The sequence below is a fragment of the Rhinatrema bivittatum genome, chromosome 8 (genome assembly GCF_901001135.1).
Source record: "Rhinatrema bivittatum chromosome 8, aRhiBiv1.1, whole genome shotgun sequence".
NCBI lineage: Eukaryota > Metazoa > Chordata > Amphibia > Gymnophiona > Rhinatrematidae > Rhinatrema > Rhinatrema bivittatum.
In genome coordinates, this window is record NC_042622.1 from 228,413,127 (window position 1) to 228,434,689 (window position 21,563).

General features: G+C 44.3%; 1 protein-coding gene across 1 annotated transcript; it reads right to left on the reverse strand.

The window, feature by feature from the left end:
* Positions 1-865: 865 nt before the first annotated feature.
* DDX49 (DEAD-box helicase 49) lies at positions 866-21,540 on the reverse strand. Its single transcript, XM_029613900.1, is given in 14 exon segments — positions 866-1,848; positions 2,932-3,003; positions 3,601-3,689; positions 5,043-5,117; positions 5,279-5,373; positions 6,912-6,972; positions 6,975-6,987; positions 8,724-8,799; positions 9,230-9,370; positions 9,453-9,640; positions 13,495-13,616; positions 14,325-14,410; positions 18,512-18,635; positions 21,264-21,540. Coding segments are annotated over 14 exon segments (1,587 nt in total). The 5' UTR covers positions 21,379-21,540; the 3' UTR covers positions 866-1,518.
* Between the last annotated feature and the right edge of the window lie 23 nt (positions 21,541-21,563).

Genomic DNA, 21,563 nt, shown 5'->3' on the forward strand with positions numbered 1-21,563 from the left:
ATTCATAAAAGGGTCACTTTATTTGTATCATTTCACTTAGAAGCTGACAAAGATAAACTGTTTAGGGATTTTCTTAAACATAAAGATTTGAATTTTGTGGTCAGAGAATTTTAATTTTTCCTGATGTCTCACGAGCCACACAGGCAAAAAGGAAACATTTCCTTTCCTTAAAGGTTAAATTGCTTGCTTTGGGAGCACGTTTTTTCTAAAGTATCCGTGTTTATGTTTAGTAACCTATCAAGGAAATAAATAGTTTCTCTGATCCTTTGCAATTGGAGACATTTATGCAGGATAAGAAATTAATAGGAGGTAGTATTGATAGTCAATAGAAGTTCATTCTCTCTCTCTCCATCTCAATTAAATGTATTTGATTAATGTGGATAAGTAAATGCTCCCCCTGATTATGGGTTATGTAATACAAATGTAAAAGGATATGGTAATTATTATTATGTTATATTGAACGTCTATATTACTTCTTGATATTTTGGTTTAAAAATGTAAATGAAAATTCAATAAAGAAAAAACAAAATTCAATGTTTAATATTTGCGGTGGATTATTATTAAGAGGGACGGGAGCTCACGAAGCTAAGCGTCCATCTTGGTTGGTGACATCACCTACCCCTCTCATTTGAAGACTTAAAATAGAAAGATCTATACATTGTTTTAGCTCTGCCATCTTTGTAAATTTTTTTAAACCTCATGCAATAGAGGTGCAATCTTTTCCTAGGCAGAATTAAAATATTATATGTTAAAAAAAAAAAAAAATCAAAGAAAACCAAACCAAAATCTCAAACTTCAATCCATGGAATCCCCTTACACCTTTTCTTTTAAACATAAAAGAAATCAATGTAGAACAAAGACACACTCACTCTTCCAGACAGTGGCAGTCTGGTCTTTTTTATTAATTAGTTATAAATAAGGATGACTGAGTGGAAACAGAATACTCCCCCCTTACTGATTAGAGCAGTGGGCTGAGGACTAGGGTTCAAATTCCATTTCCCCCACCGACATTCCTTGTGTTCTTGGACAAGTCACTTTATTGCCTGTTGCCTCAGGCATCCTCTTAGACTGTAAGCTCTTTGGGGTAGAGACTTAGTGTACCTGAATATTAATAAAACCGTAAGCTGACGAGCATCATTTGGAAACATGGACTAAAATTCCAAAAAATGTATTAAATAGTTATTTGGTGTGAATTCAGTGTTACAAAATCCTTACTCAGCTGCCCAAACACCGATACAGGGAAGAGGGAAAGAGTACAATGCATCCTGCACATTTGCAGGAATACAAAACTCGTGCTCACATCGGGAGCAAACACATTTACCAGTAAGGATGCAGACATAGCTGAGAAGGTGCCTGCAACTCAAAAATTCCTTCATTCACCCAGGGGGCACACACAGTTCCAGCAGGTAGTCTGGACCCCAACCACAGTCCCATCCTACAGGCCCTTTCTGCATATGCTATCTCCAGGTGTGAGCGGGTACACATGAGAAGAATGGTCCTTAACCGATGCAGCCTGCTTCAGTCACATCCTGTTCTGTCCCAGTATTCTCTCATAGCTGGTGAAAAACTGAAGGCAGCAGTCCACCAGGGGGTATTCTTGGGGTCGTGACAGGAACAAGAACTGTGTACGATTTCCACAACTGTAGAGGTGAATGCACGGAAGGCCAAAGGCTTCAGGCCTAGCACCAGGGCTGTCATTTCCTGCGGCTTTGCCCTCTTCTGCAGCTTCCTCCGCTGTTGTGCCTCTTGCTTTCTCTGAAGTTTCTCCTGGATTTTGCTTTTTGAATTTCCGCTTTTCTGCTTGATTTTTTCCAGCTCGGCTTTTCTCTTGGCTTCCAGATCTGGATCCTGGAAAAACAGATGAAGATTAAATGAAGGGAAGTTTCCACCAAGCCACTGAACACCAGACAGCCTCCTCCATGCTAATGCTTTCTGTACAGCAGGTAGAACAAGGTGACCTTGACTCATGTGGGTCCTTCATATTAAGGACATGGCTTAATTAAGGAAAGGATTAATCAGCTAAGAGGTAAATTTAAGACCCTGTGCATGCGCACATGGACGCATCGATTTTTATAATATAACGCGTGTATATGTGCGCATTATAAAATTAGCTATCTGCGGTTACAATTTTATATTGACGCGACACAGGCATGTGAATGCTGTCTCAAGCATGTAAGTAGGGGGAATTTTAGTAGGTACGCATGGCACCACAAAAGGCCTTTTCCCAGTTCACTCCAGTAAAGGAGAGGACTTCCTAAATCCTCTACCTAACTTGCCTGCCTTTTACCCTATTAGTCCCGAGCCTTAAAACCCCGCTGACTAGTCTTGTTGTTTTGTTAAATGACTTACACGGCAACCATAGCAGAAGTGAGGTTACACGGTAGGGGACCGCGCCATGCACTTGTGCGCCTAACTACCTAGGCGCTGACTTCATGGTGTGGTCCTGGCCCGTCCATGTCCTGCCCAGACCACGCCCCTTTTTTGTAAAACATTTTTTTATGCACATACCCGGAGATACGCGTGAATGCATGTGGGGTTTTTTGGGTTTTTTTTTTAATCCGTGCAGCGTGCGAATCATGCACATATCTCCCAGCTTTGGTGCACATAAGGCTTTTAAAAGTTGACCAGTAATTCCCTAACATTACCAGCGTACTCGGTGTTAAGTTTCTGAGCTACAGATTCCTAATCTGAAATCAATTTTAAACATGTGAGAGATCTTTTTGTTCAACTATATCTAACTTCAGACCCTCCCTATAGAGGACATAGCTCTGGGCCTAGCCCCTTTTATGGTACAATGCAGTACAGGAGAAATGTGTTTGCTTGTTTAACTCTTTGCAAGTGAAAACATTTCACAAATATGTGTTCAAAGGAACTTTCTGCAAATCTGCATGGGATTAACGGAGTCAGATCCCAAGAGGTTAAACTCCTCACCTTTCCCTCCAGGATCAGTTGCTTCCTTTTATTGATTTCCCTCTTTTCGTCAAAGTCAGTGGATTCCAGTTTCTGGAGAAGCAAGAGAGAGCACATAGCACTAAGTGCCTGCCATACACTTGCACTGGCCTGAGTGCTAAGGATTTCAGTGGGGGTGTAAAGAGGACCGAGAATATAACATCCCCCCCCCCCCCAAGGCAGATGGTGATGCTGGTCACACTGCAACCATGACCTAGATGGCTTGGGTTCCAGTGCTAGCTGATTCGAGGATCCCAAACATGGGCAATACAGATGCCCAGGATGAAGGAGTCCAGAGGTCCATAGAGTCTGACCTTCTCTACACACTCATTCAGGAAATGAGGGAAAACAAAACAAATCAAAAACAACAAAAAACAAAAAAACAAAAACATACAACTCATGGTGCAAACCAGTGAAAAAAAATTTCTGACCCCCCAAATCTGGCAATTGGCTGCCATCCCTACAGTCTCACAGCATGGTTATACCCACCCAAAGTCTTTTCCCTTCACAGCTTTTTCAGTTTCCTTTAGAACAAGCCCAAAGAAAAGGGTGAGGATATATTTGACAAGGCACAGACAAGTGGTAGTGAAGGACAGGACACGTGATGGTCCAATCCAATCCTCTTGCCCTCCCTGCACGAGGCATACTCACAATTTCACACTCCCTGCGCGTGACGTTAACCTGGGTCAGGATTTTCAGCACCTCACTCTCGTCCACGGCAAAATCCTTCACTTTAATTTCTGCGAAAGAAGATGGCCATATAATCATACGTCAGAGTGGGTGGGGAGGCTAAAAGAAACACATTCCCCACTGGGAGGGACTGCAGCTTCTGTTTTGGTTACTGGAACTCCCCATGAGGCATCAGGGCCATATCATTACACATTCACTCCCTGTAAATCATATTCTAGTGATGGGTCTTAGCACACTGACTTCAAAACCACTGACAACAGACTCACCCACAGGAAGCTGCATACAGACTCTGACCTACAGCAACTTAGAACACAGAACATGAACTTGACTGTGGTTGAAGGACTTGCGTAACGTGTAAGGTGGCACATGCCCACATGCTTAGTGGGCAATTCTGGAACAGCCCACAGAAAAGTCAGCAAATAGATGCATTTTAAAATAACAGGGGAAGAGAATTTAAATATGAACGAATATGGGGGGGGGGGGGGGGGCGTTACCAAATGTTTTATGCATTGGATGCATGATGCTGTCACTCTGGAGCTGTGTATATTCTTTGTATATTATTCTTTATTTATATTATACTCATGGTTCATATGTACTAAAGTATATGCCCCAACTGTTGCTGTTATCTTTTTAACAAACTTGTTTATAAAAAAAAAATTACAAAAAAAAAAAAAAAGTTAACCTCACCAAACATACCCCTCCTAATTTTTGCACAGGAATTTTTCTTGAAATTTTATGCACCTACTTTTGGAAATGCAAAGTATGCATGTAAGTGCAAACCCCTCCCCCAGCCCTGCCCTGGGAACACCTCTACTCAGTCTGGATCCCTCACTAGGAACCCCGACCCCTGGGAGGAAGGCTCAACGAAAAAAAAAGAGCAGAAAAAAAAATGCTGTCTCCAGCCACCATCTGCTGGAGGGACCAGAGAAATACTGAGGAAATGCAGGTGTATGCACCAGCCACCATCTGCTGTAGAGAAGACAGAGAAATACTGAGGAACTGCAGGTGTATGCACCAGCCACCAATGCTGGAGACAGAGAAATACCGAGGAACTGCAGGCTGATGCACCAGCCACCATCTGCTGGAGACAGAGAATACGAGGAACTGCAGGGTGGCACCAGGGATTATGAAGCAGTGTCAGTGAAAACTTTCTCTGTCTCCATCTGCTGGCAGGATGAATAAACCAGGAGTCTGGACTGATCCAGGTACGGACAGGGAACTACAGAAATGCCCTTGAAAATGGCGCTTTTTAATTTATACCCAACCTCTCCTTAGCAAGGAAGGCCAACGTAGTAAAATATTAGAGCTAAAAGTCCTGGCAATGCCAGTTCTCAGCAAAGAGAGGTGCAAGGCAGACTGCCCAAACCCCAAGAAAGCACTCAGCACCAAGCACAGGCACTCACTTATCTGCTCCCGATAGCGTGCAACCAGGTGGATGTCGTACTGCGTCACCAGGGTTATAGCAATTCCATGGCGACCTGCGGACAAAAGGGAGGACAGGACTCTTTGTATTAATGCAAATATAGCAGCAGCAGTGCCAGGCGCAAGCTTTGTAGGCCAGGCCAAGCTCCACCAGATTCCAGCAGATTAAAGGTGACCTGCCAGCACCCACCCTATAAACAGTGTGGCACTTACATACCTGCCCGAGCTGTGCGGCCCACACGATGGATATAGAGCTTGGCAGCCCGGTGTGTTGTGGTTTATCACACTTGGACGGTTGGAATATCTAATCCTCTACAGGGGAGAAAAAGAATAAAATGTTTATATAGCCCCAAGTCCTTCTCAGTACATCAGAAGCTGAACCTGTTGACTGGTGCACACTGTTTGCTCAGGAATTAGTGTGAAATGCTGTACCTGCTGCAGGTCAAAGATCTTTCCTCGACTTAAAATCCAGCTACAGGAAAGGAAAATTGGTTCTTGCCTGCTAATTTCATTCCTGTAGTACCACCAGATCAGTCCAGACTCATGGGTTTACCTCCCTGCCAGCAGATGGAGACAGAGAAAGTTTCACTGACACTGTCCGTAACCCAGTGTGCCACCTGCAGTCCCTCAGTATTGACCTGTACCCAAGCCAACATGACAGCAACACTGTTGGAAACAGGATGCTGGGCTTGATGGACCCTTCGTCTGACCCAGTATGGCAATTTCTTATGTTCTTACTGGGTTATGGGTAGACAACACAAAGGAAAGACCAGTCTCTTTAGATGTAGGGATACTTTTATTTGCCATGCAACTTTACAGGATAATATAACATCCACCTGACTCAGGCTGAGTTTCACCCAAACAACTAGGTTGCATCAGGGGGTAAAATGAAGTTTATCGCGGTGGTAGGTAATAATTGGTATTTGCTCTATACGTTAGTCTGCTCGAACCTGCAACCTTCTCTAATTCCATTTGCTAGCAGGAGGAAAAACCCAGGAGTATGGACTGATCTGGGTATGTACAAGGAAATTTAGCTCTTTTCCTGCAAGTGCTCCGGCTATGGACCAGCCAGTTTGCGGAGGGGTAAACCCAGAATAATTCTGATGCTTTGACAGAGAAAGATTCTCTGCAGCTCTAGCATCTCCAGGACCCAACACAGCAGCTGCCCATTTCTGGGCTCTAATGATTCCTCTCCAGTCTTACCCCCTTTAATTTCACAGATTATTGGATATGGTTTGACCCACATCCATTTCTGTTTTTAAAGCTAGCACCTTCCCCAATTACACTTTTCCACTTCCTGTGCGGTATCCAAACTTGATGAGTATCTGCGCTATGCATGCAAAGGGATACCGGTGATGCACAGTGCCGCAGCACCATAATGTATTTACATGCAAAAAGCTGGGTGTGGCTAGATAGGATGAGTTTCTAAAATTACTAATAATTGCCTCAAACAGATTAAAAATCTGACTGGATTTTGCTGGTGTAACTGCCAACTGATTAGATTATCATTATTATTATATCTAACAATTAATAGATAGGTATAGCACAGGAAATCATTTATGATGTATAAAATCTATCACGCTCACAAAGGACTGAATTATATTAAGCCCTTTCTGCACAATAAGTTAAATCTTTTTAAATCCACAGTGGACTTAAAATAAAAGTGAATTATACGTCAAGTGAAAATACAGATTTATTCAGTGCTAATATGGTAGCATGACAGGATGTAAATCGTTGAAATATTTTTCTGAGCAATTAACAGAATTCAGCAGCAAGACAAAATGCTGATCCCCTGGTGTTTGTTCACTAATTTCCCAGACTGTCCCAGCTAAGGGCCCTGCGCCTCCTACCTTGCAGCCAAGTCGGTGGCAATAAGAATCTTGAAAATGCTGGACTTGAATTTGGCGAGGTTGCAAATCTCTGCTTCTGTTAACGAGGAGAAGAAACTGGGGTTAGAAAACGCTGCAGTGTACTCGGCTCCAAGATCACCTGGAAGGAATTCAGTCTGCCTGGACAGATAATGTAGACCCTTTGTCAGAGCTCCTCAAAAAGGAAGATCAGTCTGGAGAAACTGCTAAAAATAGTCAAAATTCTCCTCCCCCCCCCCCATTCACCTTTTCCAATTGTGGATTGAAAATTTCGATGTCAAAATATTCCCATTCCGCAGAACTTCTACACTGGTACTATATTAAGAACATAAGAAATTGCCATGCTGGGTCATACCAAGGGTCCATCAAGCCCAGCATCCTGTTTCCAACAGAGGCCAAAACCAGGCCCACACCCTCCACATCTGCGTGCAAACGCCGCCACCTGTAGGCCACTGTCTCATACGGCAGCTCCCAAAAACCCAAAGAGCCACCCCATGCCCAGGCACACAACTCCACTACCCAATCGCAAGCTTAAGAACATAAGAAGTGCCTTACTAGCTCAGACCAAGGGGGTTTAGCCCAGTATCCTGTTTCCAACAAGAGGCCAACCAGGCCACAAGAACCTGGCAAGTACCCAAACACCAAGAAGATCCCATGCTACTGATGCCAGTAATAGCAGAGGCCATTCCCTAAGTCAACCTGATTAATAACAGTAATGGATTTCTCCTCCAAGAACTTATCCAAACCTTTTTTGAACCCAGCTACACTAACTGCACTAACCACATCCTTTGGCAACAAATTCCAGAGCTTTATTGTGCGTTGAGTGAAAAAGAATTTTCTCCAATTAGTCTTAAATGTGCCACATGCTAACTTCATGGAGTGCCCCCTAGTTCTTCTATTATTCGAAAGTGTAAATAACCGAGTCACATCTACCCGTTCAAGACCTCTCATGATCTTAAACACCTCTATCATATCCCCCCCTCAGCCGTCTCTTCTCCAAGCTGAACAGCTCTAACCTCTTCAGCCCTTTCTTCATATGGGAGCTGTTCCATCCCCTTTATCATATTATGTAAGACTCTAGGTAGAAGGCATCTCTATCCACTAAAGAAGCACAAGATTAAAAAAACCTGATTTTGTTTTCAGCTTTATTTTTATATTTATTGACTTTCACTGGTGGGTTTGTTTTGTGCTTACCTCCTGAGTGCTGGAGAGACAGCGCTCAGAGCACTGTGGGGGAGGAAACAGGAAGAATCCAAACGCAGCCTGTGTGTAAGCATCTCTTCCTCAGAGCTCTGCTCTCGATAATTACCATGGCGGAGGGGGTGTGTGTGTGTGGTTACCCCACCTCAGAGTGATTACTGCCCACATTAGCGTGCAGGGAGATTGGAAGGTCACATGGTGATGTCAAGTGAATCGGTCAAGGTTGCATTATGAGCAGGTATGAGAAATGATTCATGGCCACCTTTAATTTGAGGTTATGCTGTCAGTTCTGAACATAAAACAGTCCATGAAGGACAGGATGGCGGTTATCAAGAAAATAAAACTTAAAGAGCTGTTTGAGAAAAGAAGAAGTGTTCCTAACAGCAACAGCTCTACTTTAAGCTGAATTTTTTTTAGTATTCCCCATGGTTCTGTTAAAGATCATTACAATGTTATGTTTCAATTTAACAAAAACCAGAAAGTTGCAAAAGGTTATCTGGTTGTAAACATTTGCTTCTTATGCGCAGGCCTGAGTCTCGCCCCCTCCTCCCTTGTTCCATCATGGAGTGCAATGCCCCTCTCCCCCCCCCTCACCTGTTTCATCATGGAATGCAACGCAACCGAGGGGAAGTTAAATTCTCGCAGCATCATGTTCAAAATCTGGCAGGTCCTGAAAAATCCAAAAGCGACAGGAGGAAAAGCAAGATGAAACATCACCAGCTCCTTGCTTCAGCTGACATTCTCCAAGGAAACAAATACAGTTTTTTTAGAACGATCTCTGGGTAGCATGACTGGGGCTGCCCCGGTATTTTTGGGGCTGATTCTCCAAACCTTTACCCAAGATCTGATAAAATGGAGAGAAACAGAATAAGCAGACAGGTTCACATGGACACACAGAAATATTTGGAGGTTTTGACCCTTTTATTGGACCAACAGACAGAGACATTGCAGTTCATAAGCTTTTGAGACCCACTGTAAATTGGGGATCCACGTGGTCTCAGAAGCTGTGTTTATGCAATCACAACTTACTTACATTTTCTCCAAGACCCATGTACCTACTGGATTTCTGCACTTCGGCTAGAACCTGTTCCCAAACTCACTTGCAGGTGCTGGTGAAGATAATAATGGACCAGTCCTCATGCTCATCCTGAAATTTCTGGATTAAGTGGACCAGGTATGCATCCTTGACTTTCTCTGGCACGAGGATATATCGCTGATCCAGTTCATCCACTGTCCGCACCCTGGAAAAGAAACCCCAGGGGTAATCAGGGCTGAAAGGAACGTTTCACTCCGCATTGCGCCATGGAAGCACTGCCGACTCACTCTGAGCTGGCTTCCCAGAAGAAGGGTTTGTTCATGGCGATGCCCTTCAGCTGCTGCAGGGTGTCTGTCAGCGTGGCACTGAAGAGCAGTGTCTGCCGCTGCTTGGGGACGGCACCCAGGATCACCTCCAGGTCCTTCGTGAAATCCGTGCAGCCCTGTTCAAGCAGTCGGTCTGCCTCATCCAAGACCTGATCCGTGAGATTGCACAAAGCACAGAGAGAAATGGGCAGGGGAAAAGCGGATTTCAGTGCAGCGCCAAGATGAAATGACACGGGGAGGCACCATCACATGGCCAATGACACTACTGCATGTGTTCATCCATGTTCGATAGCATCAATAGCTGACTACCGGCTTTTTCTCTCACTGCAGCAATTTATTATTTTCGAATCACTAAAACAGGAATTTTCAGTCAAAATGTATTTGCTGCACCTTTGTGGGATTTATTTATTTAAAATATTTGCAGCCCGCTGATCTACAAAAGTCAACAGGTAACAGAACAATCACATTACATCATCATAAAAGCATAAAACTATTAAATAAACAAAAATCAAAACAATAAACAAAAAACGGTAAAACAAGGAATATCACCAGAAGCAAAGCCTGTTAAGAGTTTTCAGAACTCCTGGTCCTAGCTGCATTGCCAAGCCCCTCAAGACACAGGAAAATCAAAATTTCCACCCACTACGGGCAAATTAAATGCAGGGAAAAAAAAAAAAAAAAAGGTCTTTAATGGTTTTCTAACACACAGGTAATTATTTTGTTTTAAATATTCTGGATGTTTGTAAGCTCTGCCTTGTGGTCTCCCTTTGATATGACCGAATGCTTTGCAAACACAGAAGGAAGACATCCCCAGGACCTGGAGCTGCTCACTGGCCAAATTCTGATCAGACTGCTTTGTCCCCTGGGCACAATGCCAACACCTACCACAACTTGGGTTTATACACTGACAGTCATTTGAACAGTGAACTAAGCCTCTGAAACATACATGCAGCCACCTCCGGGATAGAACGCTTGGCTACCAGTTTTGGCATGCAATCTATGAGCAAATGTTCCTGGTGAGCAGGTGGCAGAGTTGCAATGCGATATGTGAGAGCAACTTTCTGCAGCCACTAAAACATTAGAATACAGCAACAACAAAAATGTTGTATGTACACACACACACACATTGAAGAAATTACTTGCCTGATAATTTTGTTTTCCTTAGGGTAGACAGATGGACTCAGGACCAATGGGGTTATGCTCCCCTGCCAGCAGATGGAGACAGAGTCAGGTTTCAAAGCTGACGTCACCCTAGATACACTCCTGCAGTGACCTCAGCTCTCCAGTATTCTCTTCAAAAGCCATTGTGGACATAGTATTGAAAAACTTGATTACAAATTTGATTAAAACTTGATTACAAAACGGACAACCGTAACTGTACTCAACCAAACATAAGCGCTGAATCCCAGCAAGATTATAGATGCCCTGATCTAGAGATTGGGTGACAGCTTACCCGTAACCTTTTGGAATCGATATTTACCTCATGGGCGATTCCTTGGCACCATTCTCGGGCAGCTGAGGGCGGGATACTGAGTCCATCTGTCTACACTACGGAAAACGAAATTATCAGGTAAGTAATTTCTCCATTTCCATATCTATCTATCTATCTCTATATATATCTATATAGATATAGATATATATCCTCACAGTGCTGACACAGGAAGGATTCCAGTGTAGCAGGCAGCACAAAGAATGTCTCTTGTGCTTCTTTCCTGCCGGAGCCATAGTCAACTGTAACTTGTGCGTTGAGCCGGCTAGCACTTGATTCGAGCTTGCACAGATTCACCCTGCTGTGCGCAAGTATAAACGCCCTTAAGCACGAATGTATGCGTCTGATTCTGCGCAAGCGTATGTGTGCAACTATGTGTGCGGTTATGTGCTCAGGTAGGCACACAGGTATGCGCATGTTAGGCACACGGCACTGTGCATACTGACGGTCTATGGGGGGAAATGGCGCAGCACAAAACGCACACAAGATGGCACCACCGTGGCCTGCCACGTGGAGTGCCCACCGAGCCTGAAGCAGGGCCTAGCCCATCAGGGGGCCACTCAACCCGCTCAGAAACCCCCTTCCCTTGCCCCAATGGGATCAGGAACGTCGTTGGTACGGCATGCCAAGCAAGAGACTGGAGGAAGCACTTACCGGAGCCCTTCCACATCTCTGAATTGGAGGAGTCCTATTATTTTTTTTTTTTTTTAATTTACCTGGGCTCAGCGCTTACCAGCTGAGTACAGAGACAGTCTCCAGCTGTGGGGGAAGAGGGCTTTGGCCTTCACTGCCGCGTTTGGCTTCCTGCACCCGCTGCCTTTCAGGTGCTTCAACAGCAAAGTCCACACCGGAAACCAGCTACCAGACCAAGGCAAAGCTCTGAGGAACCTCGGAAATCACCTCAGAAATTCTCAGTTGGGGGAGGGACTTTTAGGTATCATCGCAGGAGAGCGGGGCTCAAATCTTTCTCCAACTTAAAGGTAAATTTTCCTGCTTCTAACGAGTACTGCAATCCCGCTAAACACCAATGCTGGTGTAGGGAAAGCACGTCCACATCTGCTAGGAGACGGAGAGATACTGGAGGGCTGAGGTCACTGCAGGGGTGTATGTAAGGTAACGTCAGCTTTGAAACCTGACTCCATCTCCATCTGTTAGTAGGGGAGCACATAACCCATTGGTCCTGAGTCCATCTGGCTACATGCTAGGAAAATATAGATACATATATACTTTTACCATTCACTTCATCAGTTGCTCCATACAAAGTGAGTTTTTTCTAGTTATACAGTAATGGCCTCAATTTTACAGGTAATTTGCACTAATCATGGAATCCGTAGTGTCCCATTTTTTGCTATATGTATACATGTCTTGCAATTTGATAATTTTTGGGTTGTATTCATAGATTTGTCTTACGTTGAACGTTGACCAAATTCCCCCTGAAGAAGCCAATACGTGAAACGAGGATCCTTGTTAGGGTCCTTCAAGTTTGAATTTTTACATTGCTTCTGTGATTTCAATATGGATGATCTTTTGTGAAGAAGTTTGACTCAACCTCAAAAGTGTCAGTTGCGCCATTAAACAGTTTACACGTATTTGTTATTACGGTGCTATATTATGAGTGTGGTGTGCGTGTATAGTCTATGGTAAGATGTATGCATATTTATAGTTGAAATATTTTGTAAAATCCAAAAAAAGTCTGACTATTTATTTATTTTAATTTATTTATTTATAGATTCTTTTATACCGCGGTACTTATAGACATACATCACCTCGGTTTACAGTGAAACAATAAATTAGCAACAGGCTTTACATGTAACAGTTTAAAAAAAACAGTAAAACATGTATTCATTTGTTTGTTTTTTGTTTTTTTTTTTGTATTTGAGTAAAACATGTATATATTTGAGTACATGTATTCAGTTTTAAGTGTGCATTTTTTATACATATATTTTTGTAATAAAGATTAAAATTTATTCTCTATGTTTTTCCTCACAAGTATTTCTATAGCGCTGATTCCCTTTGGAAATTGATATATATATATATATATATATATAAAATTAAAACACACCACTAATGTGTTAAATGATTTGAAAGATGATTAATGTTGCAAGCTTTATTAAACAATGGCAAAGAATATCAAAACTATTCAAAAAATAATTCAAAAAATAAATTGGCACAATATACACACTTTGTTATTGTTTCATTGTGAAACAATTACAAAGTATCTTTTCTTAAGAACTGTAATTCAACTGTATCCTTTAATGAAGGTATCTTCCATGTGACTCATTTGCAATTCACAAAGTATCCTTCTTGAAGTCCAGCTCTATTGCAAGTGTCTCATTGTTTCATTACAAGCACTTTGAATAATTTTGACAATGTTTTATGTGATATCTATACATGTTAAAAATGCATAACACTGAAGAGAGTTTAGATGCGGTGTGAATGAGGAATGACTGACTAGGCCAATTGATAAATATATATGTGTGTGTCATTGTGCCACACACGCACACTTTTTCTTACCAGAAATTTGATTTTTTTGATGCTGAAAGTGTCAGAGCTTCTGATGTGATCTGCCAGACGCCCCGGAGTCGCCACGACAACGTGAGGCTTCCGGGAGAGTTCCAAAGCTTGGGCAATCATATCTGGAAGAACAGGACACAAAGGGCAGGTATCTAGTGCTCCACAGAACGCTCCAGCGAAGGAAGGAAAGCAGGCCCTAGAGCAGTGGTCACTCTCTCTCTTTATGAAAAAATACAGCAGGGAAACTTTCCCAATAGCCCATATGTTAGCTGCAAACATATGTGGGTGAATCAGGGAAATGTTCAAAGAGAAGCGACCCATGTTGTTTCTCTTTGAAAATGAGAAAATGTGTTAAAAGCATCTGCACATTTTGGGGTCGATTTTCAAAGGCCCACGCAGGCGACCATGTGTGCATAGTTCCTGGCGTGAGCACATGGACGTGACTATTGTATAATAGGCACACGCATGTTATAAAATATGATTCCCGCACTCACATGGCCTCTTATGTGCGGGTGGGGGTGGGGGGAGGGATTTTCCAATGTACGTGCAGCGACGTGTTTGGGCCTTTGCCCAGTTCCTTCCCAGTCCGCTCCAATTAAGAAGCGGACTGGGAGGGAACTTTCCTATACCCCTAGCTACCCTTCCTCCCCGACCCCTAACCTCTACCTAGCTACTCAAATTTTTTTTGTTTTTTACCTTACTGCTCCTTTGGAGCAGAAGTACTTCAGCGCACCAGCCGGCTGCAGGCGCATGCTTCCCCAGGGCAGAGCCTAACGGCCATTGTCCCAGTCGGCCCCGTAGTGACCTTAATATATAATAACCATACATACCCATACCCCCAACGATAATACAGTCCTTCAGTCCCAGGGGCTTTCCCAACACTCGGAACTGTTCTGCTATCTGGTAGGCCAACTCCCTGTAAAAGCAGGCAAATCATAAGGGAGCTGTTAATCATTGAAAGCCATCAATGGCTACAGCACTGTACAAGGAGAAAAGAAAACCAGACTCAAAATTCCACACACACTTGTCATTGCACTGCTTGCTCAGCTCCACCAAGACCTTAAGTAAATAAATTATTTCAAAGTATACTGAGAAATTACTACCTACCTGATAATTTCCTTTTCTTTAATGAAGACAGGTTAATCCATGACCAGTGGGGTTATGCACCTCTACCAGCAGATGGAGACAGAGCAAATTGACATCAAGGCTATATATACGCCTGCAGTGACATCAGCCCGCCAGTATTCTCTGCAAAAGCCAACTGTGGACAGACTAACAAAATGTGATTATTAACAGATAACCGTTCCAGCACTCAGCCAACAGGAAAACACCGAGCTCAGTCAAAGAAAGTATTAACACTAGTCTAGAGACTGGGTTAACACTTACCAGAAACCCCTGAAAAAACACAGCCACACCCGCTGGCAGCCAAGGGCGGGAAGGTGGATCCATCTGTCTATATTAAAGAAAAGGAAATTATCAGGCAAGTAGTAATTTCTCATTTCTTAGCTTTTAGATAGGTGAATCCAGAACAAGTGGGATGTACCAAAGCTACTTCAGAACAGGACGAGAGGCTGCCCGCAGACCAGTCAAAACCACACGTGGAAAAGGCTGCATTCTCTCGGACCTGCACATCCAGACGATAATACCTGGAAAAGGTGTGTAAGGAGGACCACGTCACAACTCAGCAAATGTCAACGGGAGACAACAATTTAAACTTCCGCCCTTGACACTGCCTGAGCCGTAGTAGAATGAGCCTTAACCTGACCAGGCAATGGCTGCTCAACATCCACATACGCAGCTGCGATTATCTCCTTAATCCAGCGAGCTATGGTAGCCCGCGAAGCTGGCTCGCCCTGTTTACTTTCCCTGTGCAGAAATGGACTGCGTCAAGTGAAAAAAAAATCTGAAACCACTTTTGGCAAAAAAGGAAGGAACAATACGCAGCTCTATTGTCCCCTGAGTCACGCAAAGGAATGGCTCCCGGCAAGACAAAGCCTGCAGTTTGGATACTCTATGCGCTGAACAAATTGGCACAAGAAAAAAACATTTTCAAGATCAGTGACCACAAGGAGAGTTTATGCATCAGATCCACTAGAAAATCCCAAACCACATTAAGACTCCAAAAGGGCACCGGTAACCACAAGGGAGGATGAAGATTTTTCACTCCTTTCAAGAAACAGGCCGCATCTGGATAAGCCAACAAGGCCCACCATTCACCTGACCCCTGAAACAGGCAAGAACTCATACCTGTACCTTTAAGAAATTAAGGGCCAACCCTTTACTCAATCCATCCTGCAAAATTCCACAATGAGCGGGATCTTGACCGAATGAAGAACAACCCCTCGATCTTCATACCAAGCCTCAAACACTCTCCAAACCCACAAGTATGCTAAGGAAGTGGGAAAACTTTCTTCCACACAGCAAGATGGCAAATCACTTCAGTAGAATATCCACAGTTCCGCAAGCGAGCCCTCTCGAGGGCCATACCGTAAGAGAAAGAATTGAATTGGATCTTCGTGAAGAACAGGCCTCTGCTGCAGCAGATCCCTGTGCGCCGGAAGTAACAGTCCACTAGGAGCCTTCACAGATGTCTACCGAGGTCTCCTGGGCAAAACTGGTGCCACCGGAAGCACCATCCCCCCCCCCCCCCCCCATGACTCTCGATCTTCTGAATCACCCTGCCCAACATGGGCCATGGGGGAAGGCCTACAGCTGCTTGACTCTGGCCACTCCCACAGGAAGGCATCAATGACATCGGATCTCTCCTGCAACTGAAGAAACAAGGAACCTTTGCAGTGCGAGAAGTCGCTAGTAAGTCCAGAAATGAAAGGTCCCAGCAGTCCACTACCAGCTGAAATGCCTCGGTTAACAATTCCCATTCTCCTGGATCCAGACTATATCTACTGAGAAAGCCTGCTCTTACATTGTCCTTTCCTGCACTGTGTGAGACTGAGATCTCCTGAAGATGCACTTCCACCCATTCTATAAACTGGGCTATTTCCTGCAATACTTACCGGCTCTTGGTTCCTCCCTGCCAATTGATGTAAGCTACTGTCATCACATTGTCCAACATTATTCGGATCACTTGACCCTGTAATCGACTGCTGAACTGCAAGCACGCCAACCAGACCGCAGGGGCTTCCAGCCGATGAGAGAAGAAAGAAGAGAGGAGAAGAGAGAGAGAGAGATCCCCAACCCTGGATTCTCACATTTGTTGTGAGAACCAGCCAGTCCAGTGAAGTTAGGGAAACTCGCTTTTCTCAGATGATCTGCTTTTAACCATCACTGCAGGTGTGTGTGGACCTCCATCGGCAGATGAAACCGAATCAAATAATCCTGAGATTGTGGGCTCCAACAAGACAGGAGAGTGCGTTGAAGACGACATATATGCGGCCTCACCCAAGGCACCCCTTCCAGGGTCGCCACCAACAATCTAAGCATCTGTAGACAGGACCACACTGGTGGGCTGATGTCACTGCAGGGGTGTATATACTGTGATGTCAGCTCTACTCCATCTCCATCTGCTGGTAGAGGTGCATAACCCACTTGTTCTGAATCACCTGTCTAAAGGCTAAGAAATTATCAAATAACTTATTTATTTATGTATTTATTTAAAAAGTTTTATATCCCGCACAATTAGGCATTTACATGTCCGTCTAGGCTGTTTACAATCAAACAAACACAATTTAAAACAAAACTTAGCAAGACAGAATAGAACAAAGTTTTTATAAAAAGGTTTATCGTAATGGTCCAGCCAGAATAACGTATTGATTATTGTACATGGTAGGCATCATTAAACAGATAAGTTTTTAGCATTTTTTTAAATTCTTTGCGGTTAGGGATCATTCGGATAAATTCAGGGATAGAGTTCCACAGTGTCGGGCCTGCTATCGAGAAGGCCCTTTTCCTTGTTACAGCTAGACTGGCTATTCTGACTGATGGGATTTCCAATAAGCATTTGTCCATAGATTGGAGTTGTCTTGGGGGTTTATATATATGTAACATGGAACAAAGCCATAGGGAGCTGGGATTGTAGAGTAAATTATGGATGGTAGTCAAGATTTTGTATCTGATTCGGTGAGTTATAGGAAGCCAGTGAAAATGTTGCAGTATGGGGGTGATATGATCTTTTCGTGGTAAGTTAAAGATCATTCTTGTGGTTGCATTTTGGATTAGTTGTAGTGGGTGTAGTGTGGATAGAGGTAGACCTATATATAATGCATTACAATAATCCAGGCTTGATAGTACTAAAGCTTGTGTAACTGTTCAAAAATCAGATGATAGTAATAACGGTTTAAGTTTTTTGAGCATATGTATTTTAAAGAAGGATTTTTTGACAGTTTCTGAAATGTGTTTGGATAGTGTTATTTTGAATCAATAGTTATACCTAAGTTTCTTGCATGGTGCTTTTTAGATATACATTGTCCATCAAATGTAAACGTTTTAGGAGGTTGATGATTGGAATCTGGTACTGTTGATAAGTAAATTAGTTCAGTTTTTGCTGTATTTAGTTTCAATCTGTTGTGAGATAGCCAGGTTCTTATTGTTGTTAAGTAGATTTGAAGTAATGAGAACGTGTTAGTCCAGGAGTGGGTGAAAGGTATGATGAATTGTATGTCGTAAGCATATATTTTGAAATTTAAATTCAGACCATCGAGGAGACGACACAGAGGAAGGAGGTATATATTAAATAATAACGCTGTAAGTGAAGAGTCTTGTGGTACACCTGAGTTAGTGGTGTACCATTTGGACTTGGCGTTTCCCATAGTTATCCTTTGTGGTCTATTTGCTTTACATTTAAAGCAATTCATACTTTCAACATAAAATCATATTTTTTCAGCTCACTTTCAAATCTGGTTAATGGTATTTTGCTGCAGTCAAAGCTTTGGACTCTATCAGATACAAGGTTGTGAGTGCTACTATCCTGTTCTTCAAATCTACAGTAAAGGAAATTATACCCAAGGGGCAGAAAATGGGAAAACTGCTTAACATCCAGAAAAACTGACACAGTACTTACCTTGTAGGTGTCAGCACCAAACAGAAGATACCAAAAGGGTCCTCTGAGAGCTTCTGAAGAATAGGAAGCACAAAGGCAGCTGTCTTCCCACTGCCAGTCTTGGCACAGCCCATGCAGTCCTGACCTAGGAGAAACCATGCATGCTTAAATTAAGTCTTGCATTTTAGACTTAAAAACAACTCAATTGCACTCCCACCTGGACATGTAAAAATAAGCTGCATGCGAGAATTTTTTGGTAAACTAATTTAAAAGATATGTGACTAGCGTTGAGATCAGTCAAATCAGTAAAATAGGAGGTAAGAATAATGAAGGGTGAATAGCTCTAGAAAGCTTGTCACATACATACCAGATAAAATAACAATCTCTATCCTACAATTGATTGATGACTTATTTTTATTATACCCTCCAAAAGGCCAAAAACAGCAATCAAGGTGGACATGAAATCATTGCTCTTATTTGACTGGTTATGGGAAGCAGCATCTTGCTCCCAACTTTTAGTGAAGGTACTTCAGCAGAACTTGTCTGGCCCTCCCATAGTTTCTAGATTAGGCTATTTCACACTCAATTGGCTAGTTGTTTTTTTTTCCTCACAAACAGGTCGATACTCTAAGGCCGCGGTAGAAAGAGTGCGGCAGTGCCGGGCGCACCCTTGTTCCCCGCACGCACAGTTCTCTTCACATACCGCTCGATACTCTATTCAAATTGCTTGCAAATGCAAGCCGCGTCCAACCCGTGCTCAACGCGCGTCCATGAAGCGAAACCCCTTTTACTGTATAGGCGGTATATTCAGCGCCTATACAGTATCCCGGGGTGCGCTGGTACCTGTCATTTCAAATGTCATTTGAAATGACAGGTACCAGGAAGTGGATGGTTCCCCCCCTCCCGAAGCAAGGCGCAGGGCGAAAATTAAAACAAAAGGGAATAAAGTGTAAAAAAAAAGTAAACTTACTGGCGGGAGCTGGCGGGCGTGCGTTCGATCAGGCGGCGGCGGGAGCGCGTTCGATCCAGGTGGCGGCGGGAGGGTGGGCGCACGTTTATCCAGGAGCCGGTGGGCGTGCATTCATCCAGGCGGAGGGAGCTGGCGGCGAAAGCGGCCTCCGGCAGCCCCCGCCGGCAGTGAATGAATGCGCGCCTGTGCTTTAAGATTATTCTCCTATCTCATCGGCTTTCTGTTTTAGCATGGTTTCACTAATGCATATCAACCTGGGAAAGGGCATGTTAACAGGTAGGGTTGTCTGAATTTGAAAAGGATTAGTAGTTCAAAGTAAAAAGAAAATTGCAACCCAGAAGTTGCCAAATTTTCCCCCAAGAGGAAAATGCAGGCTCTCCTGCATCTCTCTTTAGGCACAATTAGCTCAACCTCTGCACACAAAAAAAATGTGCGTGATTTCGGCACTCAAGGTGTGACGTCATGACGCTTGACGTCGCCTTGAGCGCCGAAATCGCACGGGTTGCACAGGCGCGCATTCATTCACTGCCGGCGGGGGCTGCCGTAGGCCGCTTTCGCCGCCGGCTCCCTCCGCCTGGATGAATGCACGCCCACCCGCCCGCCGGCTCCCGGATAAACGCGCGCCCACCCTCCCGCCGCCGCCTGGATCAAACGTGCGCCCACCCGCCCGCCGGCTCCCACCGCCGCCTGGATCGAACGTGCGCCCACCCGCCCGCCGGCTCCTGCCGCCGCCGCCTGGATGAACGGGCGCCCACCCGCCCGCCGGCTCCCGCCGCCACCTGGATCCAACGCGCGCCCACCCGCCCGCCGGCTCCCGCCCACCGGCTCCCGCCGCCGCCTCGATCCAACGCGCGCCCACCCGCCTGCCGGCTCCCACCGCTGCCTGGATGAACGGGCGCCCACCCGCCCGCTCCCGCCTCGATGACCGCACGCCTGGGGGATTCGGAAAGTGACAGGTATTTATACATATTTATATTAAAAAACTTACGCTGCAATGTTAATATGGAGGTCGTCCATGGTTTTTTACACTTTACTCCCTTTGGTTTTACCCCCATTTTTACACTTTATTCCCGTTTTAATTTTCGAACACCACACTAACACCAAGTAGAGGGTAGGCGGTAAACTAACAGGTTAAGGACGCGGCAAAATAGCGGGTTACAAAGGAGATAATCTGAGCGTGCGTCACAGTATCGGAGGGGAATAGCTAATTCCTTCATTATACAGCTAATTCGTTCATTTACATATCATATACATGCTGGGTGCGGAAAGGGTTATGCGTCTAATCCTTTTCAAATTCAGACAACCCTACCTGTTAACATGCCCTTTCCCAGGTTGATATGCATTAGTGAAACCATGCTAAAACAGAAAGCCGATGAGATAGGAGAATAATCTTAAAGCACACATAGAAACTTTCAGCAAACTGACATGTAATGCAACGATAAGGAGAGTAAAGAGATCCAGGTGGGGTTTAAAAGCGGCTGCCTACGACACTGGAGTCTCCTTTCCACACTCTCACTATATCGCAAATGTCCCTTTAAAGCTTAACAGCATCAGCTCTCTGTCAGTTCCCAAGAGTTTTCAGCCGACTGAAGACTTTTTAGATTCTGAGCTCCCAGGTGCAGGGATCTCTTTAGCTCTCTATCCCTGTATTACTAATTTAGATCACTGATTTATTTTGGTTTAGCTTGTACAACACCAACGCTACAGCAACACAGAGGCGCCAGGCCAGTTGCTCATCGCGATAGTAGGATCCCTGGAGATAATCGTAAAAAAATTAAACGGTTGCCATAGCCTCAAACTCACCGTTCATGATCGCTGGGATACAGCTCGTCTGCACCGGAGTCGGCTGGCTGATGCCCAGTTGCGCACACTGCTCCCGCAACCAAGACGAGATGCCGAATCTCTCGAAGCCCGCCATTTCCGGAAACAGGGCGACAAGCCTCAAGCACCCACATACGCACGTGGCATCCTCGCCTCCGGCGCACCTCGCTTACATCACTGCGAACTCTGTCGCGTCTCAGGCCTCAAAGGTAATTGAGCGGGCATCGTCCGATAAACTGCATTTCCCAGGGTACCGTGCGCGCTTTTTACCTCCGCCTACAC